The sequence below is a fragment of the Phoenix dactylifera genome, chromosome 10, assembly GCF_051530095.1.
Source record: "Phoenix dactylifera cultivar Ajwa chromosome 10, Ajwa_hap1_PhDact_Kaust_v1.1, whole genome shotgun sequence".
Lineage (NCBI taxonomy): Eukaryota > Viridiplantae > Streptophyta > Magnoliopsida > Arecales > Arecaceae > Phoenix > Phoenix dactylifera.
In genome coordinates this window covers 25,128,363-25,148,031 of record NC_143199.1, presented here as the reverse complement: position 1 = coordinate 25,148,031, position 19,669 = coordinate 25,128,363, and the positions used below count along the sequence as shown (strand labels likewise).

General features: G+C 39.6%; 2 protein-coding genes and 5 non-coding genes across 7 annotated transcripts; all 7 read right to left on the bottom strand.

The window, feature by feature from the left end:
- Window positions 1-3,997: 3,997 nt before the first annotated feature.
- On the bottom strand, window positions 3,998-8,564 carry LOC120108538 (small ribosomal subunit protein uS10z/uS10x). Its single transcript, XM_039122169.3, has 3 exons — window positions 8,262-8,564; window positions 8,050-8,163; window positions 3,998-4,329 (listed from the first exon to the last, which is right to left on the bottom strand). Exons 1-3 carry the CDS (start codon window positions 8,371-8,373, stop codon window positions 4,187-4,189), a joined length of 369 nt encoding a protein of 122 aa, XP_038978097.2. The 5' UTR covers window positions 8,374-8,564; the 3' UTR covers window positions 3,998-4,186.
- LOC113463405 (small nucleolar RNA SNORD36) lies at window positions 5,600-5,686 on the bottom strand. The gene has a single exon (XR_003387567.3). It is a non-coding gene; the product is annotated as a small nucleolar RNA SNORD36 (small nucleolar RNA).
- On the bottom strand, window positions 5,935-6,020 carry LOC120105739 (small nucleolar RNA SNORD36). Its single transcript, XR_005508056.3, has one exon. It is a non-coding gene; the product is annotated as a small nucleolar RNA SNORD36 (small nucleolar RNA).
- Window positions 6,208-6,294, bottom strand: LOC120108541 (small nucleolar RNA SNORD36). Its single transcript, XR_003384471.3, has one exon. It is a non-coding gene; the product is annotated as a small nucleolar RNA SNORD36 (small nucleolar RNA).
- On the bottom strand, window positions 6,553-6,638 carry LOC113463404 (small nucleolar RNA SNORD36). The gene has a single exon (XR_005509844.1). It is a non-coding gene; the product is annotated as a small nucleolar RNA SNORD36 (small nucleolar RNA).
- Window positions 7,347-7,432, bottom strand: LOC113463406 (small nucleolar RNA SNORD36). The gene has a single exon (XR_003387568.3). It is a non-coding gene; the product is annotated as a small nucleolar RNA SNORD36 (small nucleolar RNA).
- A 3,234-nt stretch (window positions 8,565-11,798) lies between the features above and the next one.
- On the bottom strand, window positions 11,799-16,683 carry LOC103717397 (small ribosomal subunit protein uS15). The gene is made up of 5 exons (XM_008805765.6): window positions 16,524-16,683; window positions 16,358-16,430; window positions 16,103-16,241; window positions 15,824-16,010; window positions 11,799-12,010 (listed from the first exon to the last, which is right to left on the bottom strand). The coding sequence occupies exons 1-5, from the start codon at window positions 16,544-16,546 to the stop codon at window positions 11,977-11,979; spliced, it is 456 nt and encodes a 151-aa protein (XP_008803987.1). The 5' UTR covers window positions 16,547-16,683; the 3' UTR covers window positions 11,799-11,976.
- Between the last annotated feature and the right edge of the window lie 2,986 nt (window positions 16,684-19,669).

Genomic DNA, 19,669 nt, shown 5'->3' with positions numbered 1-19,669 from the left:
GCTGACCTCGTTTACAAAAAGAAAGAGAAAAAAAAAAAAGCTAAGTCCTAAGGTATTTCTGAAACAGCGGCGGCCTCGGCGTAGACCTCGAGGTCATCCACATCAATCACACTAAGATTCTCAGCAGGAGCTCCTCCAAGGTCTTCTGCTGATCCGTCTCCGCGGGCATCTGTAGTGGCCTCGGGAGCTGCTTTAGAAGCCCCTTCAGGAGCACCTTCGACAGCTTCTCCGGGGGGAGCCTCCCGAGCAGTCTGCTTGGCCGCCTCGGTCTCGGCCTCGACGACCCCCCGTTCGGCCTCAGGACTCTCAGGCGCACCGTCGAGCGCGCCATCATCTTCAGGACTTTCGGGCTCGTTATCGTCTTCAATGACCGCCAAACGAGGCTGAAGTCTGTGGAGGTCGAACTTGGGACAAATCATCAGCATTTGCCTCCGAAAATCCTCGAAGCCGCGGATAAGCCCGTCAACCGCCTCTTCTTTAATCAGCTCGCGAAACTTGTCCGACTTGCGGAAGATCTGCATCGCGTTTTGGGCTTGCACCAACGCCCTTCTTTCTAAAGTTTCGAGCTGCTCGATTTTCAGCCGAAGGACCCCCGCCTCGTACTTGTGGCCGGCGATCTCGGAGCGGGTGTCAACCAAACGCGCCTCAGAGGCGCGGGGCTCCGACCTGGCCAGAGCATGCGAGGTTTTCTCTTCATCGAGGCGCTCGACCGCGGATCGTAGCTCGGCCTCGGCAACCTCCATCCTTGCGGTGGCCTCCCTCCACGCAGCCTCGGCTTCACCGAGTTTCCTCTCGGCCTCCTCCTGCCCCTTTTGGCTCCTTTGAGCCTTGTTTTGACATCCGGACGCCACGACAACCAGCATGTCGATTTCATTAAGGTGCTGTAAAGAAAGAAAATACTGGTGAGCAGAAGTCGAGAATTCAAAAGGATATGAAACTTAAAGCAAAAAGATGACTTACTCGGACGGCGGAGCAGTAGGTCGGATCGACAAGGCCGCCGATATCGGCAGCCTCGAACTCGGCTCGGTCGGTAGGGAGCAGCGCGCAGCGGACTACTTCGCGAGCGACGTTGGTATCGTGGAGGGCTGAATCGCCCTCACAGACCGACCATTTTAGGCAAAAGGGCCTTCTCTCAAAGCGGCCCTCGGCCCTCGACGAGCTCAGGACGTCAGCCCTTGAAGAGCTCGGGAGGTTGGACCCTGTTGAGCTCGACAGAGAAGAGTTCGGGACCCCGAGACCGCTGCCCGGCTCGGGACCCGAGCGCCGCAAGCGGACGATCTGGCGAGGTCACTGAGAAACGGGGGTCGGGCAAGCTGGGGCCGCAAGATCCCTCGCGCCCCTGGAAGAGCTTGCGCGCTCGGCGGGGGGAGCTTCCTTCCAGATGAACTTGGAAGTCCCGACCTCAGGGGGGCCCACCTCGGCGGGGGCAGGAGTCGAGGCCAGCCTAGCTTTCTTCCTGGGCACGGGTTGAGCCCTGCCGGCCTCGACTACTCTCTTCTTGTATCTAGCGAGGAGGGTCGCATTGCTGGTCACCATCTCTGCAACGTCTGAAGAGGAGAAAGAGCTCAAGTGTCAGATTAGTACCAAAAATGATAGTAAAAATGAAAACAAGCAAGACAAAGGACGGCGAAACAGGGGAGGAGCAATGCAGCTGCCCTTACCCTCGGGGCGCGCCGAGCTCAGGCCAACGTTCACCAGGGCCTCCTCGCTCCGGAGGTCGTTCAGAAGAATGTCTCCCCCGAGGCTGCGAAGAGCATCGAGAATCCTCTGCTCGCTCACGAAAGCTTGGGGGGTGTGTTGATGGTCCTGAGCCGGGGCTGCCCCCACGATGGGTTGAACTCCCACGTGCGCTCGGAGGAAAGGAAGAAAAACTTCTCCTTCCACCCACGAATGGAGGAAGGAGCACCTTGGAAAAACGGCCTACCGCCTCGAAGGGCAAGGTAAAGCCACTCTCCGTCCGCAGGGTTAGATTTCAGCATGAAACACCAACGGAAGACGTTTACTGAGGCCGGTATCCCGTGTGCGAGGCAAAGGAATAAGAAGCCGACGATGGTCCTCCACGAGTTCGTAGCGAGCTGCATTGGGACGAGCTGGTATGCCGCCAGGAGCTCATTCACGAACCCGTGCAGAGGTAACCACAAGCCGGCTCAGAGTGTCTCTATGTACACCCCGATCCGGCCTGGAGGATGTCTAGTCACCCGGTCTTCCGGCCTCGCAAGCTCCAGGCGGAACCTGCACTGGGGGAAGAACCGGTCCTGGATCAAGTCCAACTCCTCCTCGGCCAAATTTGATCTGACTCCGTCTGGGCCACGGCCCATCTCCGGTGCGACCTCCCTCCTACGAGAAAGATCCCCACCGGAAGATAAAGCACCGTCTGACATTGCCGCACTCACCAAATAGAAGAAAATAAAGAAAAAGGAAGAGGAAGAAAGAAAAGAAAAATGGCAGCCCTCCGAGCAAACGTGGGCAGGAGACCTACTGTGGATTTCACTGAGAACGCCGACGGCCGAAAGCAAGGGATTAAGGCGATCGCCAGAAAATGCCTCGGAGCGCTACCGGAGGGAGCTGAGCAACGGAAGAAAAGAAAGGAAGAAGAAGATAAAAGTTGCGGCGGCCAAATGGGAGCTTTTAGGGCCATGCCAAGGTATATATAGACCCTCCCAACGGTCTAGATCGGCATGGTCAAACCACGCTTCCCGTCTAGATGGCGTCAAGTGTCGGCCCTAGAAACTGAAACAGCATATCAATTCGGATCGATGCTTTAAAAGCAGAATCGAAACGGCGTCTCATTGGATACTGGAGCCCCATCATAAACCCGCGGCCCGGGACCACCTCGAAAAGCAAAAAGTCGTCGTCTCGTGCGCTCATTAAAGACGCCCCTGAAGCACGCGAAATGGCGAAGCGATTCAAAGCCATCTGATGCCATCGGCGTGACGAAGATAATTACTTCCTTCGCCCGAGCTCGCAAACGGTTCGAACTCGGAAGTCGGAGGGTAGTGTTGAGGGAAAAATGGATTGCCCAAAACACGTGGATATATCGCCGGCACGTGATGACGAGCGCAACGACGGCAACCCTCAAGGCGCTCGACCTCGAGACACCCGACCTCAGAGCTCGCACCCTTGCAACCTTAGTCTCAAATTAAACTGAGCCCGATCGACCTCAAGCCCCAAAAGAGACCCAGTCAAAGGACGAAGCAGACCCCTCCACTCCATCGGAAATGAAGTCCTTCTCCTCCTCATCCGGAATCCAATCCCGCGATTTCCGCCCCAGCGACTATCAACGATTAAATGCGCACGATCTCAACAAACCTCCAGCCAGTTCAAAATCTCGGGCCATTCACGGCAACTCATTATTTCACATGAATACGTTCAATCATAACGGTAACTCATTAATTCGCACAGTCACGTCCAGTCACAGGTAACACTTGCACCCCTCTTAGAAAAGGGGACTCTTTCTTCTAAGAGAGGAGGATTTTTCTCTCACGCATTCTCTCTTTTCTCCACAAAAAATTCCTCTAACTTAAGCATCGGAGGGCCGGCACCGGAACCTCCGGCCATCAGCTTCTTGCAGGTCCCCCGAAGAGTGCAGCCCACCGCCGCGTCCCCTGCCGAAGCTCCTCCTCCTTGATCCGCAGTCACCCTCGGGTCTAATTTCCAGCAACAGAACCAATGACCATCGCATTAACCTCAAACAGGAGGAGAGGTGTGGAGTTGTCTCATTTCCAATCTCTCTGATTTTCCATATTGAAGATTACCACGTTCGGCCTATAATTGTTCTAACATTTGCTTGTAAAAGTCAATTTATTTTATAAGCCCTCTTTAGTCTTAAGTCCTGAAGAAATCTTATAAAATAGTCTTCAATCAAAATAGCTTAGCCATGGTCATGTGTAATCCACCTTAATCGGAAGTCCTCAGTTTGGCCATGGAATGTTCCCGGCTCTTCAAGATGTGATATGATACCCAACAACTTCAGATCCCACAAAGACTCCAGCAGAACTTCATCAAAATGGTAGGTGTATATAGGCAAAATTTCAAAAATCCTCTAAGCAACAGAGAGTTCACAGTCACATACTAGAAATACGAGACTAAAACGGTAAAATGATTCCTCGACGTATTATAATATGATAAATGATTGTTGGAGAAGCCTCAGAAAAGAACTCAGAAATAATCTGCATAAATAAAAAAATCATTGGTCTGCGATCGTCACTTCAACCTCCACTCCGGGTTCAATGGTGATTGAGGTTATCTGCTTAACAACTTCAGGAGAACTGATAAGATCAATCACCCTTTTGTGTACTCGCAGCTCAAATCGATCCCAGGTATTGGTTCCTGAAATAACACGAGTGCAACCAAAGGTTTGCACAGTTAAAAACTACAGAGAAAAATGAAGAAAAGGAAATTAATTTGAAAGTCTCGGCTAAAAAGAATTTGCTGAAAGAATGTAATAATTGAACTCAGTTGTCTATAACTGTCCTTCCATCAAAAAGAAAAAAACTTGTTCCATCCCTCAATCAACCTTATTCGTTCAAAATCAAATGGGACAACATGACTAAAATAAATGGTAAATAAGGTTAAATGGCAATATAGGAGTGCTATTTCTAAAACTGAACATAACAAAGTTTCAATGAATTCTTACTGAGGGATACGGTAGGGCTATAGGTCTACCATATATCTCCATAACTGAGTTATATAACAGAGAACTACCTCCATCTTTCAATCAACAATAGCTAAAAACAAATTGTAGTGGCCAGTTTGAAACACAGTAAACCTTGATGTAATGGTAAAATTGCTGTGACCTAGAAGTCATGTCACATGAAAACAGCCTTCTGCATATGGGAATATGGCTGCATACATCAGGCCCTCCCTGAACCCCATAATGTCGGAAGCCTCATACACTAGGCTGCCCTAATCTCTGGTCTACCATTTTCACTATATCTAAAAAACAATAAATTTCATTTTTTCCCTTGGCGACAAGAAATCATTCAAAAAGTTTGTCAACTAAAACCACTTGGCACACTCTGTTATAACTCTTTGAAATTATTATAAAAAAAGTCTTGTGGAGTAAGAGACATAAATCAGTATAAACACATTAATGGATAATCTGCTCGCACCTCTCAACAAATCCTTCTCAGAGAAATAATTACTCTAGACAACCATAACGGTTGATGAACAGGTTGGCATGAAGACACCAGTTCCAATGCTTTGAGCATTTCTCAAAATCAATTAATATGTAATTCACGCATATTTTGTCTTTGTTACCTTCTTCCTTCTCAAAAGAAAATAATATTCCTATGGTTTATAGTATAGCATAGTAGGTGACAGCCATCACAAACAAAATAAGATATTTCTTCGCAATTTTTAGTAAGTCATGCTAATCTAAGACATAAAAAAAAAAATATTCTCAAGAAGCTTAGAGAAAGTTCTGACTGAAAGAAATGGTTCTTGAACAAATAATAGGGTTTCCACAAAGGCAATATAGAAAATAAATGCACAGGTACATGTTTAAATAGTTATAATTTACAACTTCTAATTATATCATCATTTGTCCTGACAAAAAAATACTTGTCTATAAATTCTGCATTCTAGGTAGTGATAGGACTGAGCATCAGTTTTAAAAAGCTCGATTTTTGTGACTTCATAACTTTAAATCTCAGTATCAATTGCATCTTCATATCATCATCTGCTCAGCCAATTTATCAAACCACCACTATCAACACCAAAAGAAGAAAAAGAAGAAGCAAAGAAATACTCCAGAAACATAACTGTAGACATATATAAACCGAAGTGCATAACTTTGAACAAAACCATCAAGTGACCTCCAAGGCATATGAAACCAAATTAATAGATATTGGTAAAACTGATTGCAAATTGTTGCATACATGTAACATATTAGCTTTTCTAGTTTTAGTTTCTGCACTAATGGTCAATTTAGGCTGAGCATCAGTTTTAAAAAGCTCGATTTTTGACACCTCATCGACATAAATCTCAGCATCTATTGATATTGATATCATCATCTGCTCAGTCAAATCCAACAACCAGTAATAACACCTGAAGTCCCACTATGATTATTTAAGCAACTATTACCATACAAAATATGATGTTTAAGAAGGTTTAAATAGTTATAATTTATAACTTCTAATTGTATCATCATTTGTCCGTAAAAAAAATACTTGTCTATAAATTCTGCATTCTAGGTAGTGATGGGACTGAGCATCAGTTTTAAAAAGCTCGATTTTTGCGACTTCATAACTTTAAATCTCAGTATCAATGGCATCTTCATATCATCATCTGCTCAGCTAATTTATCAAACCACCACTATCACCACCAAAAGAAGAAAAAGAAGAAGAAGAAGCAGCAGCAAAGAAATACTCCAGAAACATAACTGTAGACATATAAACCGAAGTGCATGACTTTGAACAAAACCATCAAGTGACCTCCAACGCATATGAAACCAAATTAATAGCTATTGGTAAAACTGATTGCAAATTGTTGCATACCTGTAACATATTAGCTTTTCTAGTTTTAGTTTTTGCACTAATGGTCAATCTAGGCTGAGCATCAGTTTTAAAAAGCTCGATTTTTGACACTTCATCGACATAAATCTCAGCATCTATTGATATTGATATCATCATCTGCTCAGTCAAATCCAACAACCAGTAATAACACCTGAAGTCCCACTATGACTATTTAAACAACTATTATCATACAAAGTATGATGTTTAAGAAGGAGGTCATGGAGAAATATGCTCCAATGCCTTATATATACAAATACTTAATGTTTATTTTCATTTGGTCACTTATATTTGAATTTAGCATACCTAATAAAATTTTGTTCTATCAAATTAAATGCAATTTAATAATTTACATTACATCAATACAGGCAGTAACTATCTATAAAATGCAATCATTTTTTAATCAGAAGAACCAAAATTTGCCTTTAGCAAAACCAATTTACATCACTTCATGAAGGCATAAATGTAGATTCAAGATATATTGTATAAAATTACCTAAAGTCACTCTATGCACAACTTATAAAACTACCTTTACAAATATAACTGCTAAAAGTTAATGTTGGAAGCTGAATTAAAATTTTGCTAAATATTCTACTTCATATCATGCTTCTAGTGTCTTTTTTCACAAAAAAGACATCCTTAAAGCCAGCTTGGTGTGGCAAAATTTTTACAATGCCAGCACCAGTTGACACGGGCACAAGATGCTCGCATCAGAACAAACACATAGTTATCAAAATGATTGCAACATGATGCATCATTGAATACCCCATATGTCAAACTCCTTTCAGGATTTTTACCCCCATATGCTCGTTGAATACCCCATACATCATTGACCGAGCATCAGCCCTAAAAAGCTCGATTTTGACACTTCAAAGACATAAATCTCAGAGTTAATTGTATTTTAATATCATCATGTGCTCAGTCAAATCCGCAACCATTAAGCTCCAAAAATTTACTCAGTTCGCAGCTTAATTTGTCTATTATTTGACCATATTTATTCGCGCATGATCATATCTTTCTCCACTAATAAATGAAAACCCGATTCAATCAACTCGATAAACTTAAATACGTTGAAAACAATAGTCCAAACTGAATAGTCCATATACAAATGACATGATCCTTCTTTACTTGTACAACAGACATAGGGCACTTCAGAACTTCTTATCATGAAGGCATGCATACATAAGTCAATTTAGTTTACATTTTGCAATAGTTTGAAGTGTAGAAGAAGTAACAAATATTACCATTTCTTCAAATTCACTGATACAACTTTATGTTCTAAGATGACCGTGAAACCATTCTTTTTTTTTCAAGTGCTTCATCGTTCGTAGTGGTCTACCTTGTTAGTTAGATCTTAGATAACCTAATGCTGTAATCCAAAAGAACATATGGAACAGGAAAAAACTTTGCTAGGAAGTACAAGAAGGGAAGAGTTGATATCCATTTCAAGACGGATTAGAAACCCATGTAAGATATTTCCGAGCAACATAAAAGAGATAAGAAAGCAGAAGAGAGAGAGAAGGAGAAAAGGCGTCACCTTCACCACAGGGGGACTTCCTGGTGGTGATGTGGAGAACCTTGGTGGGCATCCTCACCGGTCCCTTGACCCTCAAACTCTTGTCTTTCGCTCCCCTCACCAGATCCGCACAAACTGCAGCCAACAGCACCCAGAAACAATAAAATCGATCAAAAGATCAAATGGATCAAAAACCGATCGGATCGATGAGATGAGATGGATCGAGGGGGTACCCTTCTCGAGATTCTTGACGTTTTTGGAGGAGAGGGTGATTCGGATACGGTGGAGCTGCTCCTGGGGTTCTTCCAGCCCAGCCTTCGCGGGTTTCATCGCAGCATACGCCATCCCTCGACCAAAAATAGCTCTCCCTTTTGATCGTCCGACGAGAGAGAGATCACGGAAGAGAACCCTAAACCCAGCCCTAACCCTAAGCGAAGGCGAAGAGGGCCGTGGGACGCCTCCGTTCTTATCTCGGAGTGGAGGAGTTCGAGAGCGGCGCCGCTGCGGATTCCAATGGATCGCTCTCTCTTATATCCTTCCGAGCTGAGACGGAGGGGGGTTTAGGGTTTCTTTCGTTGATGGTCTGCCGCATCGTGATTCGTGTGCCATTTGCTGGTCCTGATGCAGCCGTTGGATTGCGGATGGGAAGTAAGCCGGGATGCTAGAACGCGTTATCAGGCGGTTGAAATCATCGACCGTTGTAGTGATTATAACAAAATATTATTTGCCTGAAAAAGTATTTTTAAATTTTCTTAAAAAATAAAAAAATTCCTAAAATAAACGAAAGTTAGGCTGTTTTCCAATGCTGAATCTGAGCAAGTTGGGAAATAAATCAAAACATAGATTGCCTTTCCTGTTGCAGTATCGTATGTTGTTATTTTCTGTATTCATGAATCAATACAGGAAGGAAAAAATCTAGCGAACAGTATAATTCTCCTTTTTGCAGATTTTTATGGGTTCGTGTCATGTTTGAGCACCAAATTTCTTGTTTAGATTGCTTCATGGGAAACCATAAAACATGAATAAATTAGAAATAGAAGATATAGAAAATATTAGAGAGAATTCAAATATTTAAAATTGTCATCGCTATCAAAGCACTAAATCCAACTGAATTGAACGCTTGACACATTTTGATGACATCAATTTAATGCGGCTAATTATAATTGTTAAAGAGGATTAGGAAGTACTAAGATACAATAAGACAGGGAATTCTAAGATCAAGAAAATAATTTTAAGTGCTAGGTATTTTGTTCAAGCATAAAACTTGTTATATGGGGACATTATGAACATGTGAATGCTTTCATATGAATGAAATATTAAAACTATTATATAGTTTTAAGAATTTATGAGCGTCATGATCGCAATTTTCATTTAAGTGAGGAGCTCTGGCTCCTCTCTCCTCAAGATGCATCTGATTACAAATGTCTAATGTATAATGGACCGTAGGCTAAGGTCCTGTTTGGAGGAGCTTATGGAGGGTCAAAAAATATTTTCTAGCCCTCCAAAAGTACTTTTGGATAAAAAAGGATGTTTGGTAAAAATTTTGAAAAGCTGTTTCAACTTTTCCAGAAAGCTGAAAATAGCTTTTTGGAACTCCATTTTGGAGCTTTCTGAAAACACTGTTTTCAGCTTTGTCGATAAGCTATTTTTTTTGACCAAAATACCTCTATTTAGATCTCACTTTTTTCTCCCAAAACTCTCATCCCGCCTCTTCCTCTCTCACCCATCCTCCTCCCGCTCCCTCTTTTTTTCTTCTTCCTCTCAACACTGTCGCCTCTGTTCCTTCTTCCTCTTCTTTTTTTTTTCTTTTTTTTTTTTTTTTGTTTTGGGAGCTCGTGGCTGCCCACGGTGGCAGCCACCACGCCGGCGACCCCTCCGCAGGCAGTCGCGACGCCACCCGTGGCGTGCGGCCGAAGGCAGTCGCGACGCCACCCGTGGCGTGCAGCCGACCGGCCTGTGGAGCGACCGGGCTCGGCCGTAGGGTGGTCGGGCCTCCGTCCTCCGCGGGACCGTGGCGTCCCAGCCACGGCACCGGGGTGGTGAGTTGCAGCGAAGACCCCATGGCGGCCGGGTGTGGGGCTTCGCTGCGCCGCGGCTGGGGCGGTGAGTTGCAGCGAAGCCCCCATGGCGGCCGGGTGCGGGGCTTCGCTGCGCCGCTGCCTGCCCCCCTCCCGCGGCCGCCGGCCTCGCGGGAGAATAAGAAAAGAGAAGAAGGGAAGAGAGGAAGGAAGGTGAAGAAGAGAAGAAAAAAAAGAATAAAAGGAAAAAAAAAGAGAAGAAAAAGAAAGAGAAAAAAGAGAAAAAAAAAGAAAGGAAAGAAAAAGAAAAGAAAAAAATAAATAAATAAGGGAAGAGAGGAAGGTAGGAGAAGAAGAGAAGAAAAAGAAAAGAAAAAAATAAATGCATAAATAAATATATATACCAATGAACGAATAAATAAATAAAATAAGATAATAAATAAAATAATAAATAAATAACTAAATAAAATAAATTAGTAGGAAAATAATGAGTGAGTGGCAAATAATCTAATCTAAATAAATAAATAAAAATATTAGTAATTATTTAACTAATTTTATCATCTAGCTAGAAAATTTGTTAGAGAGATAAATGACATCAGAAGGATGAAAAATTAATTTACACTAATAATTATAATTTTTTATACATTTATTATTGTATTATATTATAAATATTATATTATATTATATGTTATGTTAAGTAATTTAATATTATATTAAATTATTATCCTATAATACATAATGTTATAGTACTATATTATAATAATATTATATTACATTACATTAATATTAATATATATATATATTTATGTATTAACACATATTATATTTTTATTATATTCCTTAGTATAATACTAATAATGTTCTTTATGGTTATGTTGTCACACAAAAATATTTTCTTCTTTTTTTTTTTTACCAAACACATGTTAAAGTATCACAATACTCTAGAAATATAGTTATCAAACAGTAAACAGCTTTTAAACGCTCTATTTTCAAAAACTCCCTCAAACAGGTCTAAGTCTTTTAAGCTTAAGCTTAACCAGGAGGGATTAAAGATGAGATCAATGTCATAGATACTCTCGAGCATGCTACCCTCATTAGTTGATGCAGGGATTGTCACATGAAAGTCAATGTCATAAGACAATATGAGTTCGTGTCGGATCTTGTCAGTGGCAATATAACTTGGCAAACAATAGCCTTCAATAATTTCTTTTATTTGACAGGTTCCTAGGTTTAAAATTTTAAATACTGGGAGAAGTACCATGCACAGAATGAACCCAGAAACTCTAGCTGCCAAACAAGGGTTCTAACAGTTGTATGCCAGCGTTTAATGCTGTAACAATGAGAAAACTTCTGATTTCTGAGAACCAGGCATGAACGTTAGACGGTAGATTCTGACTTCGAGTGAGTCAAGCAAGCAAGCCATAAAATCACCTGATAACACGCTTCACTGATAATAGAAGCAAGCAAGCCTTCTTTAATAAAGGAATCCAGGAGAATCGATTTCCAGCACCATATTCTCCTAATTACCATGCTTATCTTCTGCACATATCAATTAATCAAATGGGAACGGTTTAAACTCCCAAACATTAAAACGTTTCGTTGTCCAAGGATCCAAAACATCCTAAAACGTAACTGATAGCACCCCATTTCTGGCAGCCGACAGTCTATTATGAGTACTGGTATATATTGGGCTTGGATCTGAATTCTGCAAAATCTTGGTTCAGGTACTCATCCAATAGCAAGCATACGACGTGTTCCAAAATAATTAAATATCCAACCATTACTTATCCAAGAACAAACAGATTAAAAACAAAAATAATGTCCACTAATTTAGAGCATAGATAAGGTTGTCATATTTTGGCAAAAACAAAGACAAATTTTTCTCCCTCTAGCAAAGCATAAGCATCCATGAGGCTGCAGAGATTAAAGCCTACGCCACAAGAGTGCTGGCGGTGGTGGATTCACTGCACAAGAGCAAAGCAGGTGTTAAAAGAATATAGAAACCATTAAGTGATGATAAACACGAGAGGATGAGGGTTGACATTAAGGCGTTAACTGCAAATTAACACATAATTATTATCAATCAAGTTCATGACAAGAACATAAAGAAACAGCTCAATGCCAGAATGCCAAAAAGATGAGAACAGTGTTTGTTCCCTGGTAAAGTTTTGTAATTCAAGAACCATCTTCCCAGCACCATTAACTGAACAGTGTGCAACAAATAGAGAAAACTTGCTCTCTCTCTCTCTCTCTCTCTCTCTCTCTCTCTCTCTCTCTTCGGTAAAGAGAGAGAACTTGCTTTGAACCGTATGTAGTCAAATGATAGAAAGTTATCACACACCAATCTGACAATGCAAATTTCAAATATCAATGGAAATATATATCTATATGATGCAAAAGCATCTATACACACACAGTGATATATAAAATGCAAAAGCATGCATGCATACACAATGTGGGGCACATGAATCAATATAAATGGAGACATGCAAGCATGTAATTTATGACAGAGTAGATGTCCTCAAGGTCCAACAAAATTTCCTGTTGCATTCAAGGAATTTGTTTTAATATTTTTGAGCAATATGGTGGCCATTTGCCATCATCTAGGATTGAATGAAGGACATCTCCTACGGAGAGTTGGGTGACAACCAGTGGAGCTAACAGATCTATTGAAGGGGAAAATAAACTCCTCGAGAATCATCTTACGACAAACAGACCAATTATTCATTAGTACAGATACTTATGAACACATTTGGACATAAATGTTGGCAGGGACATAAATACACTTCAAAAAAGCAATAAGAGCACGTGTGCACCAAAAGGAGAGAGATTATTATTCTGCAGACATAAACAGCTGTTTAAACAATAAAAATCAATTGACAGTGATTAGGAAAACAATGAAAGAGAATGAAAGCAACAATCAACTTAAATATTGTGCGAAAAAAGTCTCTGGATATGGATTTCAGCAATGTCTTAAATACAGTGGGATCAGCCATCCTGGTTTTTCTATGGAATGGGATGCCCGTGTCCCAACACTTGAGACACTGGATGTTCCATCCCATCTCGGTATTCAAAACATTGGTTTTAGACAAGACTACAAGTCTACAAGGATAATTGGATTCTAGAAAAGGTCTTAAGTTCTAAATCTTCTGGAACAAAACAACTATATAAACCTTTTATGAATGTTAGACATATACAAAGCCAGTGCAAATGGTAACATGAAATCAAAAACAGAAAACAAGATAGCAGGTTATGATTTATTGAACAGAAGCTGCTTGCAACAATTTTTTGCAAATAGATAAAAGGCTACTTAAATAAATATTTTAGGCACATTTTAGCAACACCTTCCTGAAACTACACCATCTATCGGAGTTTCTACAATTTGTCAATACACCAGTAAATTAAGCTAGCAAGCATGACAAACACTGCAGTAAATTTGAGATCAGGAGTTCCTTGATGGAAACCTGCAAAATCCATAAATCACTTGCCTCAACCATGCAGCAGATATTTAAAAGATCTAATCACACGCTAACCTCTTCCTAAACATGTCTTCTGCTCTTATCTTAGGCTAAAACCATACAAATAACTGGTGTACAACATATTTCCCAAAAACAACCAGGAAAGGAAATAAAGAACAAAATCTTCAACCAAAAAAAGGAAAAACTTCACTCAAGAAAATAATAAACTTCCCCACTTCATTTACACTACTACTAGCTAGATCTGCGGCAAAGCATCATGTCAACCCAGCAAGCAGCCTCTTATCCCCACAATTTCATCCAATCGATATTAACTGACTCATAACTTAACAGGGCGGCTCTTCTCAGATAAAAGAATAGAGGGGTCAAGATAATTTATGTTGGGTTCAAGAGGCTTATGTAAAATTAGGTTAGGTTGAGTCATTATATATAGGCCCGCAGTTTCATCCAATGGATATTAACTGACTCATAACTTAACAGGGTGGCTCTTCTCAGACAAAAGAATAGAAGGGTTATGTTGGGTTCAAGAGGCTTATGTAAAATTAGGTTAGCAGGAGTCATTAAATATAGGTCCACAAGAAACCAACCAGAAAGTACAGTGGGTCAGTTGGATTTTGAATCCAAATTCTCATAATATTTGCTGATTAAACAATAAAGTCAGCCACCAGTCCAGCTTTTTCTTCAAAAAGCAAGCAGTGTTTCTTTCAAGCCCCAAATTGAAACAAAGAAACAATAAAATCTTTCTATTGACTAGAGGTGGGACAGCCTTACTGTTATTTAAGCAAAATAAGAATTTTAGAGAGAGAGAGAGAGAGAACATTCATCCTACATTTTAAGCAGATTAAAATAAAAACCATTAATCTTAATAAAGTAGAAAAATGAAAAGTAGGAAGACAAATCTGGCAAGGATGACAGAAATAACAAGAAAATCCAATTGTCAAGTTGGTAAAATCATTGTGGATGGTACTCAATGACCAAGGTTCAAATCCTGCCTACACCCTGATGGCTGAGTGGGGGGTAACCACCTACCTTTTCTCAAAAGAAAAAAAAATGGATGCAAGAAAACTTATTTACAGCAACCACTAGTGTCTGGACAAAAATAAGTTATCAATCCTAGTCCTCTTGACACGCATAAGTAGAATTATCGACACTTAAAACGTTTACCTTTTGCATTTGCAAACTAATCATTGCCTCACTTTCTCTGTTATTTTTCTTTTAACTATCTCCATACTTGAGCAATTCAACAATCTTTATCCTTCACTATTTATAAAACAAAAATTTGTTGATAAAGTTAGAATGACAGTTCAAATGTCATGCTGTCAAGCATTGGACCAAACCAAAATTTGACATAAATAAATAACATTTTACTAAAAATACATTCTATCATTAAGGCCATGTTAACTTTTTAAGTTCAAAACTCATGATTTTATCATTTGTCTGAACTTAAAAATTTTTGAATTTTCAAAATTGGAATCTTCCAAGAGACCTTTGGCTGTGAAAACAGAATGCCAGAAAATAGGGAAAAAATAATAAAAGATGATGAATTCAATGACTCAAAGGGCTTTTGCAAAATTCTACAAGACAACCAAATGCCTAGTAAAATAGAATCAGAACCTTAAATTCTTGAAATGTGTAAAACCATGAAATTTCATCACAATATGATGCATAAGAATGCACCCTACAAGAGGTTTACTAGTAAAGAACTTACAAAATTACATTCTCATATTAGCAATACTCAACTCCTAACGTCCATGAACCTTGAAATACAAAAGCAACAATGTGTTGTTATGACCACATAAATTCAAAACAGGTACCTTCTTAAGCAAATTATGCACACACAGACTGATAAATTTTTAGAATACATAGAAGCCTATAGAGAAGAGGGCATTCACACCTTAACATACGACAAAGATTTCATATGTCTCTTCATTAAGAGTTAATAACACATTGTCTTGACTGCAAATCTTACTGCTTATGCTTTCTGAGAAATCCTAATGTAGATGCATTTTCATAAACCAATTACCATACAGACTGCCAAATAATACAGATCAATCGCTCCCTTATAATACATACATAAAGAAATACCACGATTAACTCTATAAAGTCCAATCTGCCAATCAAAAGAAACTAAAACATTTTATGAAGTTTCTACAGCCAAAAATCACTACCTTTTTCACATCAATTAGCCAAACATAATATATTCTAATGTATCACCAATTGTGATCACACATAGACCAATACACCCTACATGGAATACCACTTTAAGGAATAACAAAAATAAAGAGCAGAGCAAGAACTCACTATTTCCATACAGGAGGGAGCTTCTTGGTCCTCTTGTAGTAACGAGCCAGGCGGTGGATCCTGCTCTCCACAAGAATCAACCTGAACTTGGAGTCCTTGTCCTTCCTGTTCCTCTCCAAGTGCTTCCTGATCGCCACCGCCTTCTTAATCAAATGGTACAAATCCTCCGGAATCTCTGGTGCAAGCGCTGCCAACCACATTCAAATAAAAATCAGAACTTTAAACAAAACAACACCATAGAAACCCAACCAAAAACCAAACAACACAAAAAGATGATACCATGAGCCTTAAGAATCCTGAGAATCTTGCTCCCGGTGACACTTTTCACCTGGGCAATACCGTGAGAATCACGGAGAATAACACCAATCTGCGACGGCGTCAGTCCCTTCTTTGCAAACTTGCAGATGTTCTCCTCCACCTGGGATATCGAACGCATCCAAAACCGATTAGAACATCAAAAAAGAACAAATCGAGAGAGGAAAAAGAGAGAGAGAGAGAGAGAGAGAGAGAGAGAGAGAGAGAGAGATGGCTCACGTCCTGCGCGGAGATCTTGAGCCAGCTCGGAGGAGTCCTCTTGTACGGCAACGCCGACGATGAGATACCCTTCCTGCGACCAAAGAACAAAGAGATGAGAGAAATGGTATAAACGAAGAAGAAGGGGGAGAGACAAGGAGGAATTGGGGAGAAGACGGAAGGTTACCCGTGACTGTGCATACGACCCATGGCGGCGGTGGTTGCGGTGGCAGCGGGTGCGGCGGAGGGCTCTCGAGGGAGGTCTGGAGCGAAGAGCAAACCCTAACAGGCGGAGGGAAGCCTGGGGATTAGGGTTTTCTGGATATATAGCGGAGGCCTTAGGGCTCAGGCTACCGGATATTCCCTTGCGACCGCTCGATAGCGTATATAGGAGAAGTGAACACCGTCCGATTAACGGGCTCCGCTTCGTGGGTCGGATAACATAATCAGACGGTCATGATCTGATCAGCCAAATGGACGGTTCATGGGTTGCTAATCCTCTTATCAGTTGTATAGATGAGCTAATGCTAAATTATTTCCCTATCCAGACTTTTGATTAATTATATTAATACTAATAGTAAAAGAGAAATAATTATGTGAGCTTCACCTTATAAAGAAACAATATTGTCAAATTTAATAGTCATTTCACAAATCTAATACAACATAGCACTAGGCTTCTTTAAAAATACAATTAACTTTGATATTTGTGCAATCTCATATCAGATGGTCCAAAGTAGGGGTGGCAAAAATGATCCAGCCTAAAAACCTAACCAGAACCTATTTGGGAGAGGTTTGGTCGCTGATTTTTCAATTTAGGTTGGTATAGGTCAAATATCTTGACTCAAATTTCGAATAGATCTGATATGGATCAAAGCTTTGATCCAACACGATCATGATGGTAGAGTTCCATAGGGGTTGAGATATTTCAGACCACGTTTGAGTCATGAATTTGGATAGGGATATTAATTATTTAATTAATATTGAAAATATCATTAAAAAATTGAAGTATTGGATTGAACATGTTAAGTGGGATCTCCCAAGGAATGAGCCTTACAAAATAGACCATGTTATAAGCCAAACAAGTTAAGTCAAGGGCTGACCTATGGGCGGATATCGGTAGGTGGATCTCAACCTAATATCGGGTTGGGTCAGGTATAGATCAAGATCTTTTATTTATTTGTCTAACTTGATCTGACCCAACTAGTTTCACCACTAATAAAAAGAGCTTTCCATAATTTTACCCTATGAGGGGTGATGTATTATATTATTTTGTAAGACTCAAAACCTAAATAAGGATTTCCTACTTAGATTGTGTCATGCCCTAGTATTTAGCATGCATGACATACATGTGGGTATTAAGGGCAATGATTAAGATAAGAAAGGGGGGTGGATCCACTAACAAATTATGTTAAAAAAAAACCACGGATTCTAAATATATGTTTAAAGTAACAAAAGTAGAAAATCAAGTAAAAGAATTAATTGGAAGGCTTGCAGATAGGCTTCAATATGTTATTCCGTAGGCCCTATTGCATTTAATTTATGCCTATTCCTTCTCAGTCTTCTTGACTCTCTCAGAAGTTCTCAAAGATGTATCTCAAAGATGTATATCTATCATTTCTTTTCATTTAGCCATCACTCTTAAGAAGTCTTCCGTGTCTGGATGGATCTCTAGAGAGGTCGTATCCCTGTTGCGCACATGGCAAGAACGCAATCTAAGTATGCATATCAAAGATCAAATGCTCCCTTACTTCTCATAAGTTTTTTCTCATATGTTTTTATTTTTCTTGAATCTTTGATATATAGGCATAGATCTTATTGAGGCATAGGTTGTTATTTGATCAATCTTTGGTCAGCTTATATTATTTCTATTGTTTTTTCGTTCTGTTATTTATATTTGTTGTTAAGAATCTTCATCGTATTGTTTACATTTCAAAATATGGATTTTCTTATTCACTTTTCTACTGCACAAACCATCAAGTAAAATTATAGATGCTCGATAAGGTTCGACAACTTTCATCTGACACTATAAAAACATATTTTCTTGAAAAACAATGAATTAGATAAAGATGAACAGAGGTGGTTTAGGAAAAAAATAATTTATATACAAAAATAAGAATTTTTTACATACATACCCTCCTAAATATTAGAATTTATGCAAATACCATTCTAAAATTGATATTTTTATATATATCCTTACAAAGAACTTGCTTTGTTTGTGCACCCTGCCTTTTTTTTAAAAACTTCTTTTATATATGTACCCATGCCATCTAAAGTTGTTAAGAAGATAGTGATTTAAAATTGAAATAACCGAAATCACCTTAACTGGTAAACCCGCAAAAAGAAATATTTATAGGGATATACATGCAGATAACAAATTTGCAAGGGCATTCATGCTATTTCATAAATTTAAGAAGGTATACACGTTAAAAAGAAATCCTTGAATTTTTATATAAATACTTTTCTAAATATTAAAATTTGCGCGAATGCCCTCTCAAATTGATATTTGAGTGCATGCCCTCACAAAACACTATATATATATATATATATACATATCTTTAACATAGCGATTCAGCTGACATGATTAGCCAAAATCATTTTTTTAAATAAAAATAATTAAAATTATGAAATTATCTTTTTGCCCATAAAGTGGATAATAGATTAATAGATCTTGTTGGAAACTAATATCTCTACCTTCTCTGAAAAATTTTCCGATCTCTCTCAATCCCTCTCTTTCACTCCTCTATTCAGAATCAAAACCATTCACTCAACTTCCTTCTCCACCATAGGCTGCCCTTCTTTCTCTCTCACGTTCATCGGAGTTCTTGCCATCAAAATTTGAGTTTCTCTCATTGCCATCGAAGTTCTTTCTTTATTGTATCTTTTTTACATAAAAATGGTCAGATTCTACCTTTAGCTTTATAGATTATTTAAAGAAAAGTGTTGTAAGATATTTGTAACCTTTATCTTTTAGTGCATAAGATTTGCAATGTTTATCTTTTAGAGTTGGAATATTTCTCATGGGCAAGCAGGTGGCTGATTTAAAATTGCCGGGATAAAATGGGCTCGATATACTAAATCTTTTCTTTTTTCAAAAAATTGAAGCTCCAAAAATAGTGGTTTAAAATACACGACATAAGTGATAGCCTTTTACCATATGGCTGCAGTGATTGCAGTGATTGTTAATAAGTCTAAAGAATTTTGAAGTCATACAATGATTGATGCTTGGGGATGATTGATGCTGTTCTTCCACCAATCAGTACAGCAATAATAAAAAAGCTTGACCATTACAATCTATTGTGTACCTTTAAAAAATTTTAATCTTCTATATTCTGA

Bases quoted from the DNA above. Each gene is read 5' to 3' on its own strand.
- LOC103717397 (XM_008805765.6), bottom strand. From the start codon at position 16,546: ATGGGTCGTATGCACAGTCACGG. The intron at 16,431-16,523 runs GTAACCTTCCGT...CTTTGGTCGCAG, and splicing joins GGTCGTATGCACAGTCACGG to GAAGGGTATCTCATCGTCGG. The intron at 16,011-16,102 runs GTATCATCTTTT...TGTGGTTGGCAG, and splicing joins CAGGATTCTTAAGGCTCATG to CGCTTGCACCAGAGATTCCG.
- LOC120108538 (XM_039122169.3), bottom strand. From the start codon at position 8,373: ATGGCGTATGCTGCGATGAAACCCGCGAAGGCTGGGCTGGAAGAACCC. The intron at 8,164-8,261 runs GTACCCCCTCGA...TGTTGGCTGCAG, and splicing joins CGTCAAGAATCTCGAGAAGG to TTTGTGCGGATCTGGTGAGG. The intron at 4,330-8,049 runs GTGACGCCTTTT...GTGTTATTTCAG, and splicing joins GAAGTCCCCCTGTGGTGAAG to GAACCAATACCTGGGATCGA.